The sequence below is a fragment of the Coregonus clupeaformis genome, chromosome 7 (assembly GCF_020615455.1).
Source record: "Coregonus clupeaformis isolate EN_2021a chromosome 7, ASM2061545v1, whole genome shotgun sequence".
Taxonomy (NCBI): domain Eukaryota; kingdom Metazoa; phylum Chordata; class Actinopteri; order Salmoniformes; family Salmonidae; genus Coregonus; species Coregonus clupeaformis.
Window position 1 is genome coordinate 43,720,362 of NC_059198.1, and position 26,240 is coordinate 43,746,601.

At 43.2% G+C, this 26,240-nt stretch overlaps 1 protein-coding gene across 1 annotated transcript in view; it reads left to right on the forward strand.

Annotated features, from left to right (window-relative positions):
- Positions 1-26,240, forward strand: part of LOC121568683 (histone-lysine N-methyltransferase 2C) — a 242,145-nt gene that overhangs the window by 65,324 nt on the left and 150,581 nt on the right. Inside the window, exons 9-11 of the mRNA XM_045221547.1 lie at positions 2,356-2,470; positions 7,833-8,035; positions 15,098-15,261. Of these exons, the coding sequence (XP_045077482.1) occupies positions 2,356-2,470; positions 7,833-8,035; positions 15,098-15,261 (482 nt within the window). The remainder of the gene's footprint in view (positions 1-2,355; positions 2,471-7,832; positions 8,036-15,097; positions 15,262-26,240) is intronic.

The following is a 26,240-nucleotide window of genomic DNA, read 5'->3' on the forward strand; positions in this document are numbered from 1 at the left end:
TGTGGAGGTGTGTGTGTGTGTTGTGGGAGTGTGTGTGTGGTTGGGGGGACTAGGTGTGTGTGGAGTGGTATGTGCTTGTGAAGGAGTCACATTTTGGGGGAGTATAGTAAAGAATAGATGAAAGACGGGGATGACTAAATCTGAGAGCTGATGATTCAAAGTGCTCCAGGAGTGGAGAGTTGAAGCCAGCAAATTAAGTAATCGAAAAGCAAAAGAGCATGACCTACTGGTGTCTCTTTTGAAGGCAAGCTTTTAAAGATTTTTATAGAGTTTGCTTAACTCTGAAAGTGTTGATTTCATGGAAGTGAGCTCCCCTACCAAGACCATGTTTTTGGTAGCGTAATGATTAGCACGCTAGCCTCTGGGGAGTGAAGTGTTGTTGTTGATTTGAGATGGAATCCTGCGTGTGACATGCAGGTTTATTTCCATTGCATTGGCTTGTCATGGGCTGTCAATCATGGACAGAATGTAACAGAAGCTCTTTATGTTGAGGGAGATCACATTTGAGATTATGTGGGCATTGAAAGCCTGCTGCCTATATGTACTGTATATATTAATGAGGCCTACTGTAAAGCCTGTATATAGGGATAAGAGGCCTACTGTAAAGCCTGTATATAGGGATAAGAGGCCTACTGTAAAGCCTGTATATAGGGATAAGAGGCCTACTGTAAAGCCTGTATATAGGGATAAGAGGCCTACTGTAAAGCCCGTATATAGGGATAAGAGGCCTACTGTAAAGCCCGTATATAGGGATAAGAGGCCTACTGTAAAGCCTGTATATAGGGATAAGAGGCCTACTGTAAAGCCTGTATATAGGAATAAGAGGCCTACTGTAAAGCCCGTATATAGGGATAAGAGGCCTACTGTAAAGCCCGTATATAGGGATAAGACGCCTACTGTAAAGCCCGTATATAGGGTTAAGAGGCCTACTGTAAAGCCCGTATATATGGATAAGAGGCCTACTGTAAAGCCCGTATATAGGGATAAGAGGCCTACTGTAAAGCCCGTATATAGGGTTAAGAGGCCTACTGTAAAGCCCGTATATAGGGATAAGAGGCCTACTGTAAAGCCCGTATATAGGGATAAGAGGCCTACTGTAAAGGCCGTATATAGGGATAAGAAGCCTACTGTAAAGCCCGTATATAGGGATAAGAGGCCTACTGTAAAGCTCGTATATAGGGTTAAGAGGCCTACTGTAAAGCCCGTATATAGGGTTAAGAGGCCTACTGTAAAGCCTGTATGTAGGGATAATAGGCCTACTGTAAAGCCTGTAAATAGGGATAAGAATCCTACTGTAAACCCTGCACCATGGTGTTGAGCTGAGCTAAGCTTCCAAGGAGCTAGGATGGGAGAGAGTTGGAAAAGATCAGTGAAAATATAGAGTGCAGTTTTAACAGATGGGGAGCTGGGGAATTGGTGGGGGGAGAGGGATGGGGGCCAGGGGGTGTTGGTTAGGCAGCAGCACTCAGAGTGATATAGGGACGTCTCTGTGTGTGTGTGTGTGTGTGTGTGACTCCACTGCACAGCTGTAAATATCAGATGACGTTCTCATTCAGGTTGGATTTGTGTCATCTGAAAAACAGGCTACTGGGATTTGATAGATCTCTGGGCTCTAGCCTCTTTCCTAATACCATAACCCCCCACCACACACACACGCCATAAATCTTACATTTAGGTCTCTTGATTTATTCTTCAAACAACATTAATGCATCCAAAATCTGCCACGGAGGGACGGTTCTCGATGGCGGGTGCCGTTTTAATGGTGCGTTTGATTGGCTGGACCAATTTAGAATCTTGAAGTTCAGTGAATTGTATTCTATGAAGGAAACGTGATCTTTTCTCGTTCCTATAAGTTATGTGTACCAGGTAATGGAAAAAGACGTAATGTTCACAATGTGGTGTGTGAGATCATTTGTGTGTTATAAAATGTACTGCATTGAACATAATCAGTGAGAGGTTTTTTACCCCCGATTGACAAACCTAATTTGAGTTCCCAACTGTCTGGCTGGCTTTCTTTTCTTCCTCGTACTTTATTGATAAATGAATGTAGTTCCTTGTCTAATTCCCAAACACTGATAAAGAGCCTATAGACACTGTGAGACCCTGGAGGACCAGACTCAATAATCCCTCTCCTGAACCACACAGATAAATACAAAAGTGACACTTGGACAAATGGTTTGGGTGTCTGTCTTTGCGGTTGGGAAACACAAACCCTGGTGCTGTCCATACTACAGTACTCCCATGCTATTTTTCTCTCTAGTCTAGGGTGTGTGGGTTACATTGGGTGTGTATTGGGTGTGTGTCGTATATTATTGTGTGTGTATAATCTTTCTCTTTCCTGTGTGTGTGTTGCAGGAACCCGGGGGAGGACAGCAAGATGCTGGTCTGTGACACGTGCGATAAAGGCTATCACACCTTCTGTCTCCAGCCTACCATGAAATCCATCCCCACCAACGGTTGGCGGTGCAAGGTAAGAAACACTCCAAACACTTTTCACAACACGGAATATCGTCTGGCAGAGACAGGAGAGTATGTATGTATATAACGTGCTGTCAATTTACCTCACGGGGGGCTCTGAAGGAACGCGAGTGAAGCTCTTGTCTTCCGGCTGTTTCACCGTACCCCCATTTCTCTGTCTCTCTGTCTCTCTGTCTCTCTCTCTCTCTCTGTCCCCAAAGAGTCTCCCAGCTGTTTTTATCCGGCAGTTGAAAATAGCTTTTGGGGCTTTTAGTGCCTTTTTGGGCTGTGGGGGGGGAGATACAGCCCTCAAACATGGGCAATAGCTTTTGGGGCTTTTAGTGCCTTTTTGGGCTGCAGGAGGGGTGGGGGGGGAGATACAGCCCTCAAACATGGGCAATGAAGTGTGTTTCCCCCGGCTTTGCAGTGGGGGCACGCAAGCATGCAGGCTTTCATCTCCACTATTGTCATAAAGGGAGATTCTGGGCTTAGTGTGGTTGCTAAAATGGAGGGAGGAAATACTGTGGATACATAAGAGTAGAGTGCCAAAAGCTGAGATGGCCCCCAACCCTTTTACCTTACTGTAAAGGGGAACAGTTTTTCTTATTGCATTCTGGAAGACTCGGGACATGTGAGGATTTCTTAGTTTCAATCTTTTATCTTTCAAAACAAAATGTAGGTTTTCATTCACCCATTTTACTTAGTTGCTGTGTGGTACAAAGTGGAGTAGTCTAAAATGTCTCCCCAAGACCTGCACTGCTGCTGTTTTGTATCCACATTTTATTGGAGGAGAGATTCCTCATGTTGCTCCATTTTTAAAGGGAAAATACACTCAAGAAAAACAATTGTAAAAAATATATACAGTGCATTCGGAAAAGTATTCAGACACTTTTTCCACATTTTGTTACGTTACAGCCTTATTCTAAAATTGATTAAATAATTTTTTCCCCTCATCAATCTACACACAATATCCCATAGTGACATTTTAGCTCATTTGTTAAAAAACAAAAAACGGATACCTTATTTACATAAGTATTCAGACCCTTTGCTATGAGACTCGAAATTGAGCTCAGGTACATCCTGTTTCCATTGATCATCCTTGAGATGTTTCTACAACTTCATTGGAGTCCACCTGTGGTCAATTCAATTGATTGGACATGACAGAGCAAAAACCAAGCCAAGAGGTTGAAGGAATTGTCTGTAGAGCTCCGAGACAGGATTGTGTCAAGGCACAGATCTGGGGAAGGGTTCCCAAAAAATTCTGCAGCATTGAAGGTCCCCAAGAACACAGTGGCCTCCATCATTCTTAAATTGAAGAAGTTTGTAACCACCAAGACTCTTCCTAGAGCTGGCCGCCCGGCCAAACTGAGCAATCGGGGGAGAAGGGCCTTAGTCAGGGAGGTGACCAAGAACCCGATGGTAACTCTGACAGAGCTCCATAGTTCTTCTGTGGAGATGGGAGAACCTTCCAGAAGGACAACCATCTCTGCAGCGCTCCACCAATCAGGCCTTTATGGTAGAGTGGCCTGATGGAAGCCACTCCTCAGTAAAAGGCACATGACAGCCCGCTTGGAGTTTGCCAAAAGGCACCTAAAGGACTCTCAGGCCATGAGAAACAAGATTATCTGGATCTGATGAAACCAAGATTGAACTCTTTGGCCTGAATGCTAAGCGTCACGTCTGGAGGAAACCTGGCACCATCCCTACGGCGAAGCATGGTGGTGGCAGCATCATGCTGTGGGGATGTTTTTCAGCGGCAGGGAGACTAGTCAGGGTCAAGGGAAAGATGGACGGAGCAAATTACAGAGAGATCCTTGATGAAAACCTGCTCCAGAGCGTTCAGGACCTCAGACTGGGCCGAAGATTCACCTTCCAACAGGACAACGACCCTAAGCACACAGCCAAGACAACGCAGGAGTGGCTTCGGGACAAGTCTCAATGTCCTTGAGTGGCCCAGCTAAAGCCCGGACTTGAACCTAATCGAACAACTCTGAAAATAGCTATGCAGCGACGCTCTCCATCCAACCTGACAAAGCTTGAGAGGATCTGCTGAGAAGAATGGGAGAAACTCCCCAAATGCAGGCATACCCAAGAAGACTCAAGGCTGTAATCGCTGCCAAAGGTGCTTCAACAAAGTACTGAGTAAAGGGTCTGAACACTTATGTAATTTTATTTTATATATTTATTTATTTTCATTATGGGGTATTGTGTGTAGATTGATGAGGGGGAAAAACAATTTAATCCATTTTAAAATAAGGCTGTAGCGTACCAAAATGTGGAAAAAGTCAAGGGGTTTGAGTACTTTCTGAATGCACTGTATATATATTTTTTTTATTAGTCCACTGTTGAAACAGTCCCAAAATGCTTTGCATGTCAGCAGTCAAGTTTTAAAAATATTGGACTTTCAAGAAGCAAAGTGTCACCGGCTACATCATCATGATGATGCAAAACATTTTGGGACTGTATCAACAGTGGACTAATGAACAAAATATTGTTTTTGAGTGGAATTTCCCTTTAACATTTGAATGAAGAATTCTGCCTAATTTCACTGTAAAGGGTTTGCCTTAGGTCCATAGACATCCATGGTCATTTTGACCCTTATTGAGATACTGCCAATAGAAACCCACAATTCTCATTGACATCCGCATTGGGGTGAATTTACAAGTCTCGCTGCGTGTGGAGACAGGACATTGAGACGTAATCTGAGCTAATCCATCATTTTACATCCGATGGAGGGATGAAGAGGATGGATAGATATGTCTCTGATCCCATTCCTCTGATCATCAGCTGGCCACCAGCTCTACCTCTTTCTCTCTCTTTCTTACTCTGTGTCTGTCTGTGTGTTATTAATCCCTGTCTGTCTCACGGTTACAGCACACTGCGCTGCCAAGGCAAATGTAGTTATCCGAGGCCTGCTAGCGCGCGCACACACACACCTCCTCTCCCCCACCTTATCCCCATCTCTTCCCAAATCCCAGTCAGGCACTTATTTTCTTCAGGATAGACGTGGGGCCACTCTCTCTCCCTCCTTCCTTCCTTCCCCTGGCCCACAGGGCCACTCTCTCCCCCCACTGTTGGACATGAGCTGGCCACTGGAGCCAAGCCATAGGGGTGGCTTGTCTCTAATAGGCCAGTGGGGGTCTGGACTTTAGGGTGTGTGGGTGGCGTTTGGTAGGTTAGGGGGTTGTACAGAGAAACTTTAGATTGAGCTTGTTCCTCCTCACCCCTGAAAGCTCGGAATACCACTGCTCCTTTTGAACGCTACTCAATGAGCCTGAAGTGGTACTTTTGAAGGTGTAATGTAATTTCCACCTGGCTGATCATAGGCTCATTGCAAAGGAGGCATATTTTTTATATGGGTTGGGAAATGTATGTTAATTATTATCTTTGCGTAATCCAATAGTGATCACGTGTTTTGAAATGGCTGTCATAAAGATGTTGTGTTTTATCCGTTTTAATAACTGACATAATGTAAATGGCAATCAGTTTAATCCTCTGATGTGACATTTTCAACCAACATTTAAATAGAACAGTTTCATGCTTCATAACAAAGTGAGGTCAGTTGGCAAAAGTTTAAAGGTGGTTGGCAGAAATAAACACACTACTTTCTATGGTATGCATTGTCATTCTGGTGCCATGTACAGTGCCTTGCAAAGGTATTCCTCCCCCTTGGCGTTTTTCCTATTTTGTTGCATTACAACCTGTAATTTAAATGGATTTTTATTTGCATTTCATGTAATGGACATACACACAATAGTCCAAATTGGTGAAGTGAAATGAAAAAAATAACTTGTTTCAAAAAGTCAAAATAATAAATAACGGAAAAGTGGTGCGTGCATATGTATTCACCCCCTTTGCTATGAAGCCCCTAAATAAGATCTGGTGCAACCAATTACCTTCAGAAGTCACATAATTAGTTAGATTGCACACAAGTGGTCTTTATTTAAGTGTCACATGATCTGTCACATGATCTCAGTGTATATATACACCTGTTCTGAAAGGCCCCAGAGTCTGCAACACCACTAAGCAAGGGGCACCACCAAGAAAGCGGCACCATGAAGACCAAGGAGCTCTCCAATCAGGTCAGGGACAAAGTTGTGGAGAAGTACAGATCATTAAATCCATTATTAAAAATGGAAAGAATATGGCACCACAACAAACCTGCCAAGAGAGGGCCGCCCACCAAAACTCACGGACCAGGCAAGGAGGGCATTAATCAGAGAGGCAACAAAGAGACCAAAGATAACCCTGAAGGAGCTGCAAAGCTCCACAGCGGAGATTGGAGTATCTGTCCATAGGACTACTTTAAGCCATACAGTCCACAGAGCTGGGCTTTATGGAAGAGTGGCCGGAAAAAAGCCATTGCTTAAAGAAGAAAATAAGCAAACACGTTTGGTGTTCGCCAAAAGGCATGTGGGAGACTCCCCAAACATATGGAAGAAGGTACTCTGGTCAGATGAGACTAAAATTGAGCTTTTTGGCCATCAAGGAAAACACTATGTCTGGCGCAAACCCAACACCTCTCATCACCCCATGAACATCATCCCCACAGTGAAGCATGGTGGTGGCAGCATCATGTTTTGGGGATGTTTTTCATCGGCAGGGACTGGGAAACTGGTCAGAATTGAAGGAATGATGGATGGCGCCAAATACAGGGAAATTCTTGAGGGAAACCTGTTTCAGTCTTCCAGAGATTTGAGACTGGACGGAGGTTCACCTTCCAGCAGGACAATGACCCTAAGCATACTGCTATAGCAACACTCAAGTGGTTTAAGTGGAAACATTTAAATGTTTTGGAATGGCCTAGTCAAAGCCCAGACCTCAATCCAATTGAGAGTCTGTGGTATGACTTAAAGATTGCTGTACACCAGCGGAACCCATCCAACTTGAAGGAGCTGGAGCAGTTTTGCCTTGAGGAATCCCAAGAGACTTGCAGCTGTAATTGCTGCAAAAGGTGGCTCTACAAAGTATTGACTTTGGGAGGTGAATAGTTATGGACGCTCAAGTTTTCAGTGTTTTTGTCTAGTTTCTTGTTTCACCCGCAACATTTTTTTGCATCTTCAAAGTGGTAGGCATGTTGTGTAAATCAAATGATACAAACCCCCAAAAATCTATTTTAATTCCAGGTTGTAAGGCAACAAAATAGGAAAAATGTCAAGGGGGGTGAATACTTTCGCAAGCCACTGTAGCGAAGCATTCTATAGCCACTGGGTGTTGTTGAAATGTATTTTTCAAAGAATGTGTTTTCACATGTAGTTTTGTCACTCCAAACTTTGGTTGTTGACCATGGAAATCTAAATATTTCAGTGTGCAATGAATCCATATGTAGAAGTGTAACTAATGTATCATGTCTCTGGCCTTCCCTCTATCTCCAGAACTGTCGGGTGTGTTCTTTGTGTGGGGTCAGGCTGGCGGGCCAGTGGGCCCACAACATCACACTGTGCGAGGGTTGCCATGGGCAACCGGAGGAGCCCGCCCCCACCCTGCAGTGCTCACTGTGTGTGAGGGGCCAAGGCCCCGGTGACGCTCCTGGAGACGCCCCTAAAGACGACCACCTCACCTGCCGCACCTGCAAGAGGTACGCTTCATTCTGTCGCCGTGATTACTGTTGATTATGTTAACGTCCCCAACACTGCTGATGGATGCCGTGCAAGACAATGAGCTGATACACAGTAGAACTACAATATTTATTTAGTATGTGATTAGCCTGTTCCCAGATCTGTTAGTGCTGTGGTCATTGTCATGTTTGGCATGAGGGGTCCTACAGCACAAATCTGGGACCAGGCTTACATGTACCAGTCTGTGGTAGGGATGGGCACAGTTATTTTAATATCCGAACAGACGTTAGTATTGAAATACTTGCAAGAGTATTCATTTTTGAAGAAAAATAAATCATAGGCCTATTTTAACAATGAAAAGGCTTTGTCTAAATGTAATTTAATTATCTATGTGACATTCCAACACACAAAGATATACCATGACATTTGAAATTCTTAATTCAATAAAACAAGACTGTAGTTATGACGTGCGCCCCATAAAAATACGTACCGTAGTCTACACGGGTTTCACTCGTTTGTTGTTATTGTTGGCCATTCAGTTGCAAGCAAGCGGCACCCAAGTCGCGCATGCTAGGCAGCAAGCCAGTTCCCAAGTTTAAGTAATCCGGATATCCGAAAACATGTAATGATATTATTTGAATAGTGAAAGTATTTCAAATGCCCATCCCTAGTCAGTGGTATATACTGTATATGCCACATGGGGCCTCTTTCAGTGTCCCTGTGTACGCAGGTTGTATCATCTGTCTCGTTACGTGTGATTGAGCTATTTATTGACTAACGATGTGGATTTGACACCCCGCTGTCGGGGTCATCTAATGAATTGGATTATAATGTGGTTTACAGCTAGAGACTGTCACACAGCCAAAGTGTTAGCTAATATGTCAGATGGATTATAACTGAATTGGTTTTCAAGCTTTACAGACCGGGAAACTTAGCATTACAGTGTTGTAGCCCAGTAGGTTAGTTTAGTTGGTTTCACACATGTTTCACAGTGTACAAATGGTCAATACCAAATGGAATCTCCAGGTCAGCAACTGGCCCAGCGATCCAGCCAATCCCGGTCACTTAAAACGTTGAATAGGTAGATTAATGGCTACGTGGGCCTCTATACCAACTACTATTATTAACCAATCACTGAGCTGGATTTGGCAGCTCTGCTGTGGGCTAAGGTTTTTCCACAACAGAGCGATTGTTGCCCACGGCGACCACTGGGAGGTCGTTACGGCAACCCAGAGCTCATGCAGTTGGCGGCATGGTGATGCCTTTGTGATGAGGGGTCGTGTAAGTAAAGACCACTGTGGCGAATGGATTGGTTATCCAGGTCCAGCAAGTCGCCTTAGGGTCAGCCAATATCGTTCACCGTAGTGGCGTCCAGGGAAGTAAATAGGAGCTGCAAACCCCTAGGCCCCAAACTTAAGTCTGGACCTCGAAGCCAGTTCCACTGCATTTTTTCATTGTTCCTCTCTAATCAGGGACTGATTTTAGACCTGGGACAACAGGTGTGTGCAATTTAATTATCAGGTCGAACAGAAAACAAGCAGGCTCCGGGCCTCGTAGGGTAAGAGTTAAGTACCCTTGGCCTACAGTGGCTTGCGAAAGTATTCACCCCCCTTGGCATTTTTCCTATTTTGTTGCCTTACAACCTGGAATTAAAATTGTTTTTTGGGGGGGGTTTGTATCATTTGATTTACACAAGATGCAAAATATTTTTTATTGTGAAACAAACAAGAAATTTGACAAAAAACCAGAACTTGAGCGTGCGTATCTATTTAATACTTTGTAGAGCCACCTTTTGCAGCAATTATAGCTGCAAGTCTCTTTGGGTATGTCTCTATAAGCTTGGCACATCTAGCTACTGGGATTTTTGCCCATTCTTCAAGGCAAAACTGCTCCAGCTCCTTCAAGTTGGATGGGTTCCGCTGGTGTACAGCAATCTTTAAGTCATACCACAGATTTTCAATTGGATTGAGGTCTGGGCTTTGACTAGGCAATTCCAAGACATTTAAATGTTCCCCTTAAACCACTGGAGTGTTGCATTAGCAGTATGCTTAGGGTCATTGTCCTGCTGGAAGGTGAACCTCTGTCCCAGTCTCAAATCTCTGGAAGACTGAAACAGGTTTCCCTCAAGAATTTCCCTGTATTTAGTGTCATCCATCATTCCTTCAATTCTGACCAGTCCCTGCCGATGAAAAACATGCCCACAGCATGATGCTGCCACCATCTTGTTCTCGAGGTGATGAGAGGTGTTGGGTTTGCGCCAGACATAGTTTTCCTTGATGGACAAAAAGCTACATTTTAGTCTCATCTGACCAGAGTACATTCTTCCATATGTTTGGGGAGTCTCCCACATGCCTTTTGGCGAACACCAAACGTGTTTGCTTATTTATTTTTTAAACAATGGCCACTCTTCCGTAAAGCCCATCACTGTGGAGTGTACGGCTTAAAGTGGTCCTATGGACAGATACTCCAATCTCCACTGTGGAGCTTTGCAGCTCCTTCAGGGTTATCTTTGGTCTCTTTGTTGCCTTTCTGATTAATGCCCTCCTTGCCTGGTCCGTGATTTTGGTGGGCGGCGATGTTCAAAGTTTCTGATATTTCTTTATAACCCAACCCTGATCTGTACTCCACAACTTTGTCCCTGACCTGTTTGGAGAGCTCCTTGGTCTTCATGGTGCCGCTTGCTTGGTGGTGCCCCTTGCTTAGTGGTGTTGCAGACTCTGGGGCCTTTCAGAACAGGTGTGTATATACAGTGGGGAGAACAAGTATTTGATACACTGCCGATTTTGCAGGTTTTCCTACTTACAAAGCATGTAGAGGTCTGTCATTTTTATCATAGGTACACTTCAACTGTGAGAGACGGAATCTAAAACAAAAATCCAGAAAATCACATTGTATGATTTTTAAGTAATTAATTTGCATTTTATTGCATGACATAAGTATTTGATCACCTACCAACCAGTAAGAATTCCGGCTCTCACAGACCTGTTAGTTTTTCTTTAAGAAGCCCTCCTGTTCTCCACTCATTACCTGTATTAACTGCACCTGTTTGAACTCGTTACCTGTATAAAAGACACCTGTCCACACACTCAATCAAACAGCCTCCAACCTCTCCACAATGGCCAAGACCAGAGAGCTGTGTAAGGACATCAGGGATAAAATTGTAGACCTGCACAAGGCTGGGATGGGCTACAGGACAATAGGCAAGCAGCTTGGTGAGAAGGCAACAACTGTTGGCACAATTATTAGAAAATGGAAGAAGTTCAAGATGACGGTCTATCATCCTCGGTCTGGGGCTCCATGCAAGATCTCATCTCGTGGGGCATCAATGTTCATGAGGAAGGTGAGGGATCAGCCCAGAACTACACGGCAGGACCTGGTCAATGACCTGAAGAGAGCTGGGACCACAGTCTCAAAGAAAACCATTAGTAACATACTACGCCGTCATGGATTAAAATCCTGCAGCGCACGCAAGGCCAGCGCATGTCCAGGCCCGTCTGAAGTTTGCCAATGACCATCTGGATGATCCAGAGGAGGAATGGGAGAAGGTCATGTGGTCTGATGAGACAAAAATAGAGCTTTTTGGTCTAAATTCCACTCGCCGTGTTTGGAGGAAGAAGAAGGATGCGTACAACCCCAAGAACACCATCCCAACCGTGAAGCATGGAGGTGGAAACATCATTCTTTGGGGATGCTTTTCTGCAAAGGGGACAGGACGACTGCACCGTATTGAGGGGAGGATGGATGGGGCCATGTATCGCGAGATCTTGGCCAACAACCTCCTTCCCTCAGTAAGAGCATTGAAGATGGGTCGTGGCTGGGTCTTTCAGCATGACAACAACCCGAAACACACAGCCAGGGCAACTAAGGAGTGGCTCCGTAAGAAGCATCTCAAGGTCCTGGAGTGGCCTAGCCAGTCTCCAGACCTGAACCCAATAGAAAATCTTTGGAGGGGAGCTGAAAGTCCGTATTGCCCAGCGACAGCCCCGAAACCTGAAGGATCTGGAGAAGGTCTGTATGGAGGAGTGGGCCAAAATCCCTGCTGCAGTGTGTGCAAACCTGGTCAAGACCTACAGGAAATGTATGATCCCTGTAATTGCAAACAAAGGTTTCTGTACCAAATATTAAGTTCTGCTTTTCTGATGTGTCAAATACTTATGTCATGCAATACAATGCAAATTAATTACTTAAAAATCATACAATGTGATTTTCTGGATTTTTGTTTTAGATTCCGTCTCTCACAGTTGAAGTGTACCTATGATAAAAATTACAGACCTCTACATGCTTTGTAAGTAGGAAAACCTGCAAAATCGGCAGTGTATCAAATACTTGTTCTCCCCACTGTATACTGAGATCATGTGACAGATCATGTGACACTTAGATTGCACACAGGTGGACTTTATTTAACTAATAATGTGACTTCTGACGATAATTCGTTGCACCAGATCTTATTTAGGGACTTCATAGCAAAGGGGGTGAATACATATGCACGCACCACTTTTCCGTTATTTTTTTTTTGAATTCTTTGAAATACGTTTTTTTTTCATTTCACTTCACCAATTTGGACTATTTTGTGAATGTCCATTACATGAAATGCAAATAAAAATCCATTTAAATGACAGGTTGTAATGCAAAAGTATTCATCCCCCTTGGCGTTTTTCTTATTTGTTGCAAGGCACTGTAGACCCTCACTTGAAGTGCTGTTTTAGCTAATTTTTATTGGCCAAAAAAAACTGGTTGCAGCGATAGGTTATTTGCATAAATTATTCACAAGGCCAGTTTTACATTGTTATTGTGGCTAGTTTTAACAGTAGTTTTAAGACCAGCTCTTGGAGAGGGCTGAAATGGCCATTCTCTCAGAGGCCCCTCATAAGTACTTCTAAGCATACTCACATTATGAGTAGGGCTCACAGCCAGTTCTCTAGTAGTTATCCAGATGTTCCCCAAACATAGTCAAAAGTATTGCCGTTAATGAACTGCATGTTTCATTTGCTTAGTGCTTACACGTCACGCTGACTCAGCAAACTAGCTCTTCTTGTCAGTTTCCCCGCTGAAACTCACACTGGTCTGTCTTTTGAAGTAGCCGGAGCTCAGGAATCGCAGGCAATACATGGCCTACACATACATGTCCTCTGTCTCCACGACGATGACCGTATTATAAGCAGCGCCTGTCTTTTTACTAAAGAAATTCATATTGTATCCCCCTAGAGTCTTAAGGGCCCGGGTCTGAGTTTCTACTAAGCTAGCCTCGTTGAGAACCAGGCTTCCCTAATGCATATCTCTAGCTTAAACAGACAGATTTTGATGGGGATTTTTTAAATTGTAATTATTATTCTTTGAGCCGAGCACGCTTGGCATTCTCTCATCCAGCTTCACCTGGAATGCTTTTCTAACAGTCTTGAAGGAGTTCCCACATATGCTCAGCACTTGTTGGCTGCTTTTCCTTCACTCTGCGGTCCAACTCATCCCAAACCATCTCAATTGGGTTGAGGTCGGGTGAATGTGGAGGCCATCATTATTCTTTGAGCCAAGCCGCGCATCATTTATTTGCTCGGCACTGAAAAGCCAACTGACATTTACTCCGGAGGTGCTGACCTGTTGCACCCTCTACAACCACTTTGATTATTATTTGACCCTGCTGGTCATCTATGAATGTTTGAACATCTTGAAGAACGATTTGGCCTTAATGGCCATGTACTCTTACCTCCACCCGGCACAGCCAGCAGAGGACTGGCTACCCCTCAGAGCCTGGTTCCTCTCTAGGAGTTTTTCCTAGCCAACGTGCTTCTACATCTGCATAGCTTGCTGTTTGGGATTTTAGGCTGGGATTCTGTATAAGCAATTTGCGACATCATGTAAAAAGGGCTTTATAAATACATTTGAAAATGTGTGCATTTCTCTATATGCCAACAGTCATAACCATTACAGATAACAAATCCTAATAGCTAAATTGCTACATATACAGTACCAGTCAAAAGTTTGGACACACCTACTCATTCCAGGGTTTTTCTTTATTTTTACTATTTTCTACATTGTAGAATAATAGTGAAGTCATCAAAACTATGAAATAACACATATGGAATCATGTAGTAACCAAAAAAGTGTTAAACAAAGATTCTTCAAATAGCCACCCTTTGCCTTAATGACAGCTTTGCACACTCTTGGTATTCTCTCATCCAGCTTCACCTGGAATGCTTTTCCAACAGTCTTGAAGGAGTTCCCACATATGCTGAGCACTTGTTGGCTGCTTTTTCTTCAATCTGCGGTCCAACTCATCCCAAACCATCTCAATTGGGTTGAGGTCGGGTGATTGTGGAGGCCATTATTATTCTTTGAGCTGAGAAATTATTTATAAATATATTCTCCACCAGTCTCTCCCTTTACCTCATTGCCTCAAGCCTCACGAGCTGGGCATAAAAATACATTTAAAAAATAATAAATAAATAAAATGTTTTATTATTCTTTGAGCCAAGAAAGTATTTTATTTATTTAAATATTTATTTATATATTGCTAAATATATTAATAAATACATATTTAAACATATACATACATATTTAAATATTTAAATAAATAAAATTTCTTGGCTCAAAGAATAAAAAAACATATTTTATTTATTCTTTTTTTTAAATGTATTTTTATGCCCTCGTGAGGCTTGAGGCAATGGGGTAAAGGGAGAGACTGGTGGAGAGAAGCAAGGCAGAGTAAGCAGGGGAGAGTGAGAGACAGGGAAACACAGCTGGGAGAGCAAACCCACAAACCACAGGCTTAGAGAGACCCTCTCTGGGAGAGCTGCCATGGAAGCTGACTGACTGATGGGGAACCCAACCTGCCTGGCTAGAAAGTTTTAGTCATACCTAATGCTTCATGGTGGATGTCCAATAACTGCTGCTGGTGTAAATAATGACTTACTGAGTTGGTGAAAACCAGCTTCACATGTATGACAATTAAAGTTACTGTTATGATGAAGCATGTGATTGTTGTACGTTCCAGTCATAAGTATTTATTGCGTCATCTTAATCACGTCAGGTTGAAGTAATGTAAAGCTGTTTTGTTTATTTAATGGTGTTTGTTGGTTCTCTCTCAGGTGGCTTCATGGGGAGTGTGAGAAGCAGGCAGGGGGTGACCCAGACCTCCACCCACAGGCCGACTACGTCTGCACCGTCTGTAAGCAGGTGGAGAGCGACATGGTGGAAACCCCGGCCAGCCCCATCCAGGAATCCACAGAACCAGAACCAGAACCCACTATGGGTAAGAAACACACACAGCTGTATACAGCTGTCATTTACCTATGTAGAAAACTACCGTTATCTTGTGTGTCAGGTGGGTACTGGGACAGCAAAATATAAATAATTTCTGTGCAAATGGACCAAGCCAGTATTGTTTTGTCTTATTGTTGACTATATGGAGTAGTGCTCTAGTCTGGTTCACTATGTGGAATAGTGATCTAGTCTTGTTGGCTGTGGAATAGTGCTGTATTCTAGTTCAGGGATGGGCAACTGGTGGCAGCCCAACATTTAATTTTTATTTATTATTTAACACATTTTGGGAACTCACTAACTGTTGAGTTAGAATAGTAGAATACACAAGGTGCAATTTCGAAATTGATTCGTAAGTTAGTCTAGACTGCTATCTAAACTTGAAGTAATCATGGTCGCATTACCGACCGGGGGGACCGCATTGAATTTGTTGGTCACTCTCACTCAAATATATTAACTGAAAACATTTCTTTCCACCCCATGGCAAAATTAGTAGAATTGCATGAAGTTAGTTATTAAATTGCAAAATCTTCTCTCCGCCCCATGGACCAATGTGTAGAATTACAGGGAATGAACTCAGTTTTTTTTTCTTTCTCCGCTGTCAAGAGGGGGGCGGGGGCACTACTGCGGCCCCTCCATAATGAATTCTGAATTTTTTTGTGCCCCCACTCCCATGACAGTTGCCCGTCCCTGGTCTAGTTGACTACGTGGAATAGAATTGTAGTCTTGTTGACTGTGCAATAGTGATGTAGTGTTGTTGTTGACTATGTGGAATAGTGCTGCAGTCTAGTTTAGGAATGGGCGTTTGGCATTTTTTGACTGTTCGAATACGCGCATGATTTATTTGCTTGGCTCTGAAAAGCCAACTGCGGAGGTGCTGACTTGTTGCACCCTCTACAACCACTGTGATTATTATTTGACCCTGCTGGTCATCTATGAATGTTTGAACATCTTGAAGAACGATTTGGCCTTAATGGCCATGTACTCTTATCTCCCCGGCACAGCCAGAAGAGGACTGGCCACCCCTCAGAGCCTGGTTCCTCTCTAGGAGCTTTTCCTAGCCAACGTGCTTCTACATCTGCATAGCTTGCTGTTTGGGATTTTAGGATGGGCTTCTGTATAAGCAATTTGCGACATCTGCTAATGTAAAAAGGGCTTTATAAATACATTTGAAAATGTGTGCATTTCTCTATATGCCAACAGTCATAACCATTACAGATAACAAATCCTAATAGCTAAATTGCTACATATACAGTACCAGTCAAAAGTTTGGACACCCCTACTCATTCCAGGGTTTTATCTTTATTTTTTACTATTTTCTACATTGTAGAATAATAGTGAAGACATCAAAACTATGAAATAACACATATGGAATCATGTAGTAACTAAAACTGTGTTAAACAAATCAAAATATATTTTATATTTGAGATTCTTCAAATAGCCACCATTTGCCTTGATGACAGCTTTGCACACTCTTGGCATTCTCTCATCCAGATTCACCTGGAATGCTTTTCCAACAGTCTTGAAGGAGTTCCCACATATGCTGAGCACTTGTTGGCTGCTTTTCCTTCACTCTGTGGTTCAACTCATCCCAAACCATCTCAATTGGGTTAAGGTCGGGTGATTGTGGAGGCCAGGTCATCTGATGCAGCACTCCATCACTCTACTTCTTGGTAAAATAGCCCATACACAGCCTAGAGGTGTGTTGGGTCATTGTCCTGTTGAAAAACAAATGATAGTCCAACTAAGCACAAACCAGATGAGTGGCATAACGCTGCAGAATGCTGTGGGAGCCATGCTGGTTAAGTGTGCCTTGAATTCTAAATAAATCACAGACAGTGTCACCAGCAAAGCACCATCACACCACCTCCTCCATGCTTCACGGTGGGAACCACACATGCGGAGATCATCTCACAAAGACACGGTGGTTGGAACCAAAAATCTCAAATTGTACTCATCAGACCAATGGACAGATTTCCACCGGTCTAATGTCCATTGCTCGTGTTTCTTGGCCCAAGCAGCTCTCTTCTTATTATTGGTGTCCTTTAGTAGTGGTTTCTTGGCAACAATTCGTCCATGAAGGCCTGATTCACGCAGTCTCCTCTGAACAGTTGATGTTGCAATGTTTACTTGAACTCTGAAGCATTTACAGTTGAAGTCGGAAGTTTACATACACTTAGGTTGGAGTCATTAAAACTCGTTTTTCAACAACTCCACAAATGTCTTGTTAACAAACTATAGTTTTGGTAAGTCGTTTAGAACATCTACTTTGTGCATGACACAAGTAATTTTTCCAACAATTGTTTACAGACAGATTATTTCACTTATAATTCACTGTATCACAATTCCAGTGGGTCAGAAGTTTACATACACTAAGGTGACTGTGCCTTTAAACAGCTTGGAAAATTCCAGAAAATGTTGTCATGGCTTTAGAAGCTTCTGATAGGCTAATTGACATCATTTGAGTCAATTGGAGGTGTACCTGTGGATGTATTTCAAGGCTTACCTTCAAACTCAGTGCCTCTTTGCTTGACATCATGGGAAAATCAAAAGAAATCAGCCAAGACCTCAGAAAAAAATTGTAGACCTCCACAAGTCTGGTTCATCCTTGGGAGCAATTTCCAAATGCCTGAAGGTACCACGTTCATCTGTACAAACAATAGTACGCAAGTATAAACACCATGGGACCACGCAGCCGTCATACCGCTCAGGAAGGAGACGCGTTCTGTCTCCTAGAGATGAACGTAGTTTGGTGCGTGAAGAGCAAATCAATCCCAGAACAACAGCAAAGGACCTTGTGAAGATGCTGGAGGAAACGGGTACAAAAGTATCTACAGTGGGGAGAACAAGTATTTGATACACTGCCGATTTTGCAGGTTTTCCTACTTACAAAGCATGTAGAGGTCTGTCATTTTTATCATAGGTACCCTTCAACTGTGAGAGATGGAATCTAAAAATCCAGAAAATCACATTGTATGATTTTTAAGTAAATAATTTGCATTTTATTGCATGACATAAATATTTGATACATCAGAAAAGCAGAACTTAATATTTGGTACAGAAACCTTTGTTTGCAATTACAGAGATCATACATTTCCTGTAGGTCTTGACCAGGTTTGCACACACTGCAGCAGGGATTTTGGCCCACTCCTCCATACAGACCTCCTCCAGATCCTTCAGGTTTCGGGGCTGTCGCTGGGCAATACAGACTTTCAGCTCCCTCCAAAGATTGTCTATTGGGTTCAGGTCTGGAGACTGGCTAGGCCACTCCAGGACCTTGAGATGCTTCTTACGGAGCCACTCCTTAGTTGCCCTGGCTGTGTGTTTCGGGTTGTTGTCATGCTGGAAGACCCAGCCACGACCCATCTTCAATGCTCTTACTGAGGGAAGGAGGTTGTTGGCCAAGATCTCGCGATACATGGCCCCATCCATCCTCCCCTCAATACGGTGCAGTCGTCCTGTCCCCTTTGCAGAAAAGCATCCCCAAAGAATGATGTTTCCACCTCCATGCTTCACGGTTGGGATGGTGTTCTTGGGGTTGTACTCATCCTTCTTCTTCCTCCAAACACGGCGTGTGGTCCCAGCTCTCTTCAGGTCATTGACCAGGTCCTGCCGTGTAGTTCTGGGCTGATCCCTCACCTTCCTCATGGTCATTGATGCCCCACGAGGTGAGATCTTGCATGGAGCCCCAGACCGAGGGTGATTGACCGTCATCTTGAACTTCTTCCATTTTCTAATAATTGCGCCAACAGTTGTTACCTTCTCACCAAGCTGCGTGCCTATTGTCCTGTAGCCCATCCCAGCTTTGTGCAGGTCTACAATGTTATCCCTTATGTTCTTACACATCTCTCTGGTCTTGGCCATTGTGGAGAGGTTGGAGGCTGTTTGAGTGTGTGGACAGGTGTCTTTTTATACAGGTAACGAGTTCAAACAGGTGCAGTTAATACAGGTAATGAGTGGAGAACAGGAGGGCTTCTTAAAGAAAAACGAACTGGTCTGTAAGAGCCGGAATTCTTACTGGTTGGTAGGTGATCAAATACTTATGTCATGCAATAAAATGCAAATTAATTTTCTGGATTTTTGTTTTAGATTCCGTCTCTCACAGTTAAAGTGTACCTATGATAAAAATGACAGACCTCTACATGCTTTGTAAGTAGGAAAACCTGCAAAATAGGCAGTGTATCAAGTACTTGTTCTCCCCACTGTATATCCACAGTAAAACAAGTCTTATATCGACATCTGAAAGGCCGCTCAGCAAGGAAGAAGCCACTGCTCCAAATCCGCCATAAAAAAGCCAGACTACGGTTTGCAACTGCACATGGGGACAAAGATCGTACTTTTTGGAGAAATGTCCTCTGGTATGATGAAACAAAAATAGAACTGTTTGGCCATAATGACCATTGTTATGTTTGGAGGAAAAAGGGGGTTGCTTGCAAGCCGAAGAACACCATCCCAACCGTGAAGCACGGGGGTGGCAGCATCATGCAGTGCGGGTGCTTTACTGCAGGAGGGACAGGTGCACTTCACGAAATAGATGGCATCATGAGGAAGGAAAATTATGTGGATATATTGAAGCAACATCTCAAGACATCAGTCAGGAAGTTAAAGCTTGGTCTCAAATGGGTCTTCCAAATGGACAATAACCCCAAGCATACTTCCAAAGTTGTGGCAAAATGGCTTAAGGACAACAAAGTCAAGTTATTGGAGTGGCCATCACAAAGCCCTGACCTCAATCCTATAGAAATGTGTGGGCAGAACTTATAAAGCGTGTGCGAGCAAGGAGGCCTACAAACCTGCTTCAGTTACACCAGCTCTGTCAGGAGGAATGGGCCAAAATTCACCCAACTTATTGTGGGAAGCTTGTGGAAGGCTACCCGAAATGTTTGACCCAAGTTAAACAATTTAAAGGCAATGCTACCAAATACTAATTTGAGTGCATGCGAACTTCTGACCCACTGGGAATGTGATGAAAGAAATAAAAGCTGAAAGAAATAATTCTCTCTACTATTAATCTGACATTTCACATTCTTAAAATAAAGTGGTGATCCTAACTGACATAAGACAGGGAATTTTTACTAGGATTAAATGTCAGGAATCCTTTCCTCTGGCGGTCCTGGTGAGAGCCAGTTTCATCATAGCTCTTGATGGTTTTGCGACTGCACTTGAAGAAACTTTCAAAGTTCTTGAAATGTTCCGCATTGACTGACGTTTCTCTTTGCTTGTTTGAGCTGTTCTTGCCATAATATGGACTTGGTATTTTACCAAATAGGGCTATGTTCTGTATACCCCCCCCTACCTTATCACAACACAGCTGAATGGCTCAAACGCATTAAGAAGGAAATAAATTCCACAAATTAACTTTTAAGAAGGCACACCTGTTAATTTAAATGCATTTCAGGTGACTACCTCATTAAGCTGGTTGAGAGAATGCCAACAGTGTGCAAAGCTGTCAAGGCAAAGGGTGGCTATTTGAAGAATCTCAAATATAAAATATATTTAGCTTTGTTTAACACTTTCTTTTGGTTACTACATGATTCCATATGTGTTATTTAATCGTTTTGATGTCTTCACTATTATCCTACAATGTAGTCTCCCGAGTGGCGCAGTGGTCTAGCTGTGCCACTAGAGATCCTGGTTTGAATCCAGGCTCTGTCGTAGCCGGCCGCGACCGGGAGACCCATGGGGCGGCGCACAATTGGCCCAGCGTCGTCCAGGGTAGGGGAGGGAATGGCCGGCAGGGGATGTAGCTCAGTTGGTAGAGCATGGCGTTTGCAACGCCAGGGTTGTGAGTTCGATAAAATAATGTATGTGCTAACTGTAAGTCGCTCTGGATAAGAGCGTCTGCTAAATGACTAAAATGTAAATGTAGAAAATTGTAAAAATAAGAGAAACCCTTGAATGAGTAGGTGTGTCCAAACTTTTTACTGGTACTGTATATTCAGTCAATTAAAAAATCTAAAAATGCCATTTACGATACATGTATTGAAACCGTAATATCAACTGGTTATATTATATCATGGAAGGCAATCTTCAAAAAGGTAGCAACCTCAGTAGTGGCACTTGCTTGTAGAAGTCTATGTCTGTGCACTGACACAACCTTGTTTTGTTAATTTAGCAGACAACGCTCTTCTTTTCCGAGCACTTATCAAAGTAAAGACACCTATTTTATAGTAAAAAGAGCATGATGTAATATAACAGAATAAAATAAAACCAAATATTTTTCCAAATTAAATAAGTTGCCAGTGCGTAGTGATGTGCATCTCGCGTTTGGAACAGATATTCTCAGAGTGATCATTTGAAATGGGGCTCAATTTGGCGAGTTGAAAGACTATTTGTTTTCAGGGTTACAAACACAAATCTGTGTTCTATTCAATATACAGACGTTTGATTTAGTTTATTCTGCCTGTTCTTTGGAATTTTCTAAATGGATTAACAATTCCACATTGAACAACGCATGGGGATTAATTACGGCCGTGAGTAGGCCTAGGCTTAATGATTCTGATGAAAATATGCTTGTTGTATTTATCAAACAGTTTTTGCATATTTTCACTGTCTGTTTTGTGGGGTTATAGACATAAATGGCACTAGCAATTGACGGGACGCAATTATTCCAAAACGGCAGAGCTTGTTGTTGGAACACATATTTCCCTACTTCAGTCAACCAGTCCTTTTTGAATTTCTGATAAAACTGTCATCATTTGGCAAGGAATGTAGTTTGTGCATCCCATCAGATATTTCTGTAGGCCTAACAGGAGCTTGTGTAGAGGGAGCGGTCGGAACGCAGTTGAGTTTTTTATTTATTTATTTCACCTTTATTTAACCAGGTAAGCCAGTTGAGAACAAGTTCTCATTTACAACTGCGACCTGGCCAAGATAAAGCAAAGCAGTGCGATAAAAACAACACAGAGTTACATATGGGGTAAAACAAAACAGAAAGTCAAAAAATACAACAGAAAATATATATACAGTGTGTGCAAATGTAGCAAGTTATGGAGGTAAGGCAATAAATAGGCTATAGTGCAAAATAATTACAATTAGTATTAACACTGGAATGCTAGATGTGCAAGAGATTATGTGCAAATAGAGATACTGGGGTGCAAAATAGCAAAATAAATAACAATATAGGGAGGAGGTAGTTGGGTGGGCTAATTTCAGATGGGCTGTGTACAGGTGCAGTGATCGGTAAGGTGCTCTGACAACTGATGCTTAAAGTTAGTGAGGGAGATAAGAGTCTCCAGCTTCAGAGATTTTTGCAATTGTTCCAGTCATTGGCAGCAGAGAACTGGAAGGAATGGCGGCCAAAGGAGGTGTTGGCTTTGGGGATGACCAGTGAGATATACCTGCTGGAGCGCAGACTACGGGTGGGTGCTGCTATGGTGACCAATGAGCTAAGATAAGGCGGGGATTTGCCTATCAGTGATTTATAGATGGCCTGGAGCCAGTGGGTTTGACGATGAACATGTAGTGAGGACCAGCCAACAAGAGCGTACAGGTCACAGTGGTGGGTAGTGTATGGGGCTTTGGAGACAAAACGGATGGCACTGTGATAGACTACATCCAATTTGCTGAGTAGAGTGTTGGAGGCTATTTTGTAAATGACATCGCCGAAGTCAAGGATCGGTAGGATAGTCAGTTTTACGAGGGCATGTTTGGCAGCATGAGTGAAGGAGGCTTTGTTGCGAAATAGGAAGCCGATTCTAGATTTAACTTTGGATTGGAGATTCTTAATGTGAGTCTGGAAGGAGAGTTTACAGTCTAACCAGACACCTAGGTATTTGTAGTTGTCCACATACTCTAGGTCAGAACCGTCGAGAGTAGTGATTCTAGTCGGGTGGGCGGGTGCCAGCAGCGTTCGATTGAAGAGCATGCATTTAGTTTTACTAGTGTTTAAGAGTAGTTGGAGGCTACTGAAGGAGTGTTGTATGGCATTGAAGCTCGTTTGGAGGTTTGTTAACACAGTGTCCGTTTGAAGGGCCAGATGTATACAAAATGGTGTCGTCTGCGTAGAGGTGGATCTGAGAGTCACCAGCAGCAAGAGCGACATCATTGATATACACGGAGAAAAGAGTCAGCCCAAGAATTGAACCCTGTGGCACCCCCATAGAGACTGCCAGAGGTCCAGACAACAGGCCCTCCGATTTGACACATTGAACTCTATCTGAGAAGTAGTTGGTGAACCAGGCGAGGCAGTCATTTGAGAAACCAAGGCTATTTAGTCTGCCAATAAGAATGCGGTGGTTGACAGAGTCGAAAGCCTTGGCCAGGTCGATGAAGACGGCTGCACAGTACTGTCTATTATCGATCACGGTTATAATATCGTTTAGGACCTTGAGCGTGGCTGAGGTGCACCCATGACCAGCTCGGAAACCGGATTGCATAGCGGAGAAGGTACGGTGTGATTCGAAATGGTCGGTGTTCTGTTTGTTAACTTGGCTTTCAAATACTTTCGAATGGCAGGGAAGGATGGATATAGGTCTGTAACAGTTTGGATCTAGAGTGTCACCCCCTTTGAAGAGGGGGATGACCGCGGCAGCTTTCCAATCTCTGGGGATCTCAGACGTTACGAAAGAGAGGTTGAACAGGCTAGTAATAGGGGTTGCGACAATTTCTGCGGCTAGTTTTAGAAAGAAAGGGTCCAGATTGTCTAGCCCAGCTGATTTGTATGGGTCCAGATTTTGCAGCTCTTTCAGAACATCAGCTGTCTGAATTTGTGTGAAGGAGAAGCGCGGGGGGGGGGCATGGGCAAGTTGCAGCGGAGGGTGCAGAGTTGGTGGCCAGGGTAGTGGTAGCCAGGTGGAAAGCATGGCCAGCCATAGCAAAATGCTTGTTGAAATTCTCGATTATTGTAGATTTATCGGTGGTGATAGTGTTTCCTAGCCTCAGTGCAGTGGGCAGCTGGGAGGAAGTGCTCTTATTCTCCATGGACTTTACAGTATCCCAAAACTTTTTGGAGTTAGTGCTACAGGATGCAAATTTCTGTTTGAAAAAGTTAGCCTTTGCTTTCCTGACTGCTTGTGTATATTGGTTCCTAACTTCCCTGAAAAGTTGCATATCGCGGGGGCTATTTGATGCTAATACAGTACGCCACAGAATGTTTTTGTGCTGGTCAAGGGCAGTCAAGTCTGAGGAGAACCAGGGGCTATATCTGTTCTTAGTTCTGTATTTTTTGAATGGGGCATGTTTATTTAAGATTGAGAGGAAATTACTTTTAAAGAACAACCAGGCATCCTCTACTGACGGAATGAGTTAGTGAAACATTGACGGGATTTAGGTAGGAGAACTGTGTGATGCTTGGCTTGGTTACATTTTTGTTGTGCCCCGCAAATGCACATGTAGAAATGGAACACCAGAGTCAAAGCAAATTAATGTTGTCTTCAAGACAACATTTCTATCTCTGGTTAAAGATCGAGTTTGACATCCGTTCGAGTACTTGATTACTCATGCCCATCCCTAGTCTAGTTGTTGACTATGTGGAATAGTGCTTTAGTCTTGTTGTTGACAAATAGGGCTGTAGTCTTGTTGACTATCTGGAATATTGTTGTGGGCTTCTTGACACTGTGGAATAGTGCTGTAGTCTTTGACTTAGTCAACAAGACTACAACACTTTTCCTTGATGTGGATTAGTGTTGTAGTCTTTGACTGATTAGTGTTGTAGTACTGTTGACTATGTGGAATAGTGTTAATGTCTAGTTGACTGTGGAAGAGTGTTATCGTCTAGTTGACTGTGGAATAGTGTTGTAGTCTCATTGACTATCAGAATAGTGTTGTCTAGTTGACTGTGGGATAGTGTTGTAGTCTTGTTGACTGTGGAATAGTGTTGTAGTACTGTAGACTGTGTAATAAGGTTATTGTCTAGTTGGTTATGTGGAATAGTATTGTAGTCTTGGTGACAATGGAATAGTGTTGTAGTCTTGTTGACAATGGAATAGTGTTGTAGTCTTGTTGACTATGGAATAGTGTTGTAGTCTTGTTGACTATGGAATAGTGTTGTAGTCTTGTTGACTGGAATATTGTAGTCTTCTTGACTGGAATAGTGCTGTAGTCTAGTTGTTGAGTATGTGGAATAGTGCTGTAGTCTAGTTGTTGAGTATGTGGAATAGTGCTGTAGTCTTTGACGTAGTGGAGAATGTGTGTAGTCTTGTTGACTGGAATAGTGTTGTAGTCTTGTTGACTATGTAATAGGGTTATTGTCTAGTGGACTATGTGGAATAGTGTTGTAGTCTGGCTGATTATGTGGAATAGTGCTGTAGTCTTGTTGTTGACTATGTGTAATAGTGCTGTAGTCTTGTTGTTGAATATGTGAAATAGTGCTGTAGTCTTGTGGTTGACTATGTGGAATAGTGCTGTAGTCTTGTTGACTATTTGGCTTGCGCAAACAATGAACTGGCCAGAACACATTTTTTGGAAAATAACTAATTGGGTTTGGGGTTTTGTGAAATGTTTTTGGATGATGCAGTTAAATTCTGCCGATACTCGAAAAGAAGGTCCACACAGCAATGTCTGAATCCCTTCCATCCACTCCATCTCTCTGAGCCAGGCAGCAAGTGGTGGGAGAGAAATGCATCAATTACTGGCTTCCTGTATTCACAGAACCAGCTGGTGACCTATCATGGGCTGGCCCCACCAGCTAAAAGCCAATCTGATTTCCCTCGAAGGCATTATTACCAGGCCTAATGAAAATGGACCCTGTTCCCAGCCCGCTTGGCACCCAGATGAATTGTGGCGCGGATTTGTTGTGATTTCCCCCTTTCTTCTCCTCTCCCTGTAGCCACTCATCACCCTTCTCCACTGCCTTTGTACAATGTGTGTGTGGGGGAAAGAGGAGGATGTGAGGGAGTGTGTTAGTGTGTGCAAGTGGGATACACATGTGTGTATGCAAACGCATCAGTGTGTGCATTTGTGTGCGCGCGCATATGCATTGGCCCAATGTTCCCCCCCAAAAAATGTAGGCACTGAGCAAATTTCAGGTCT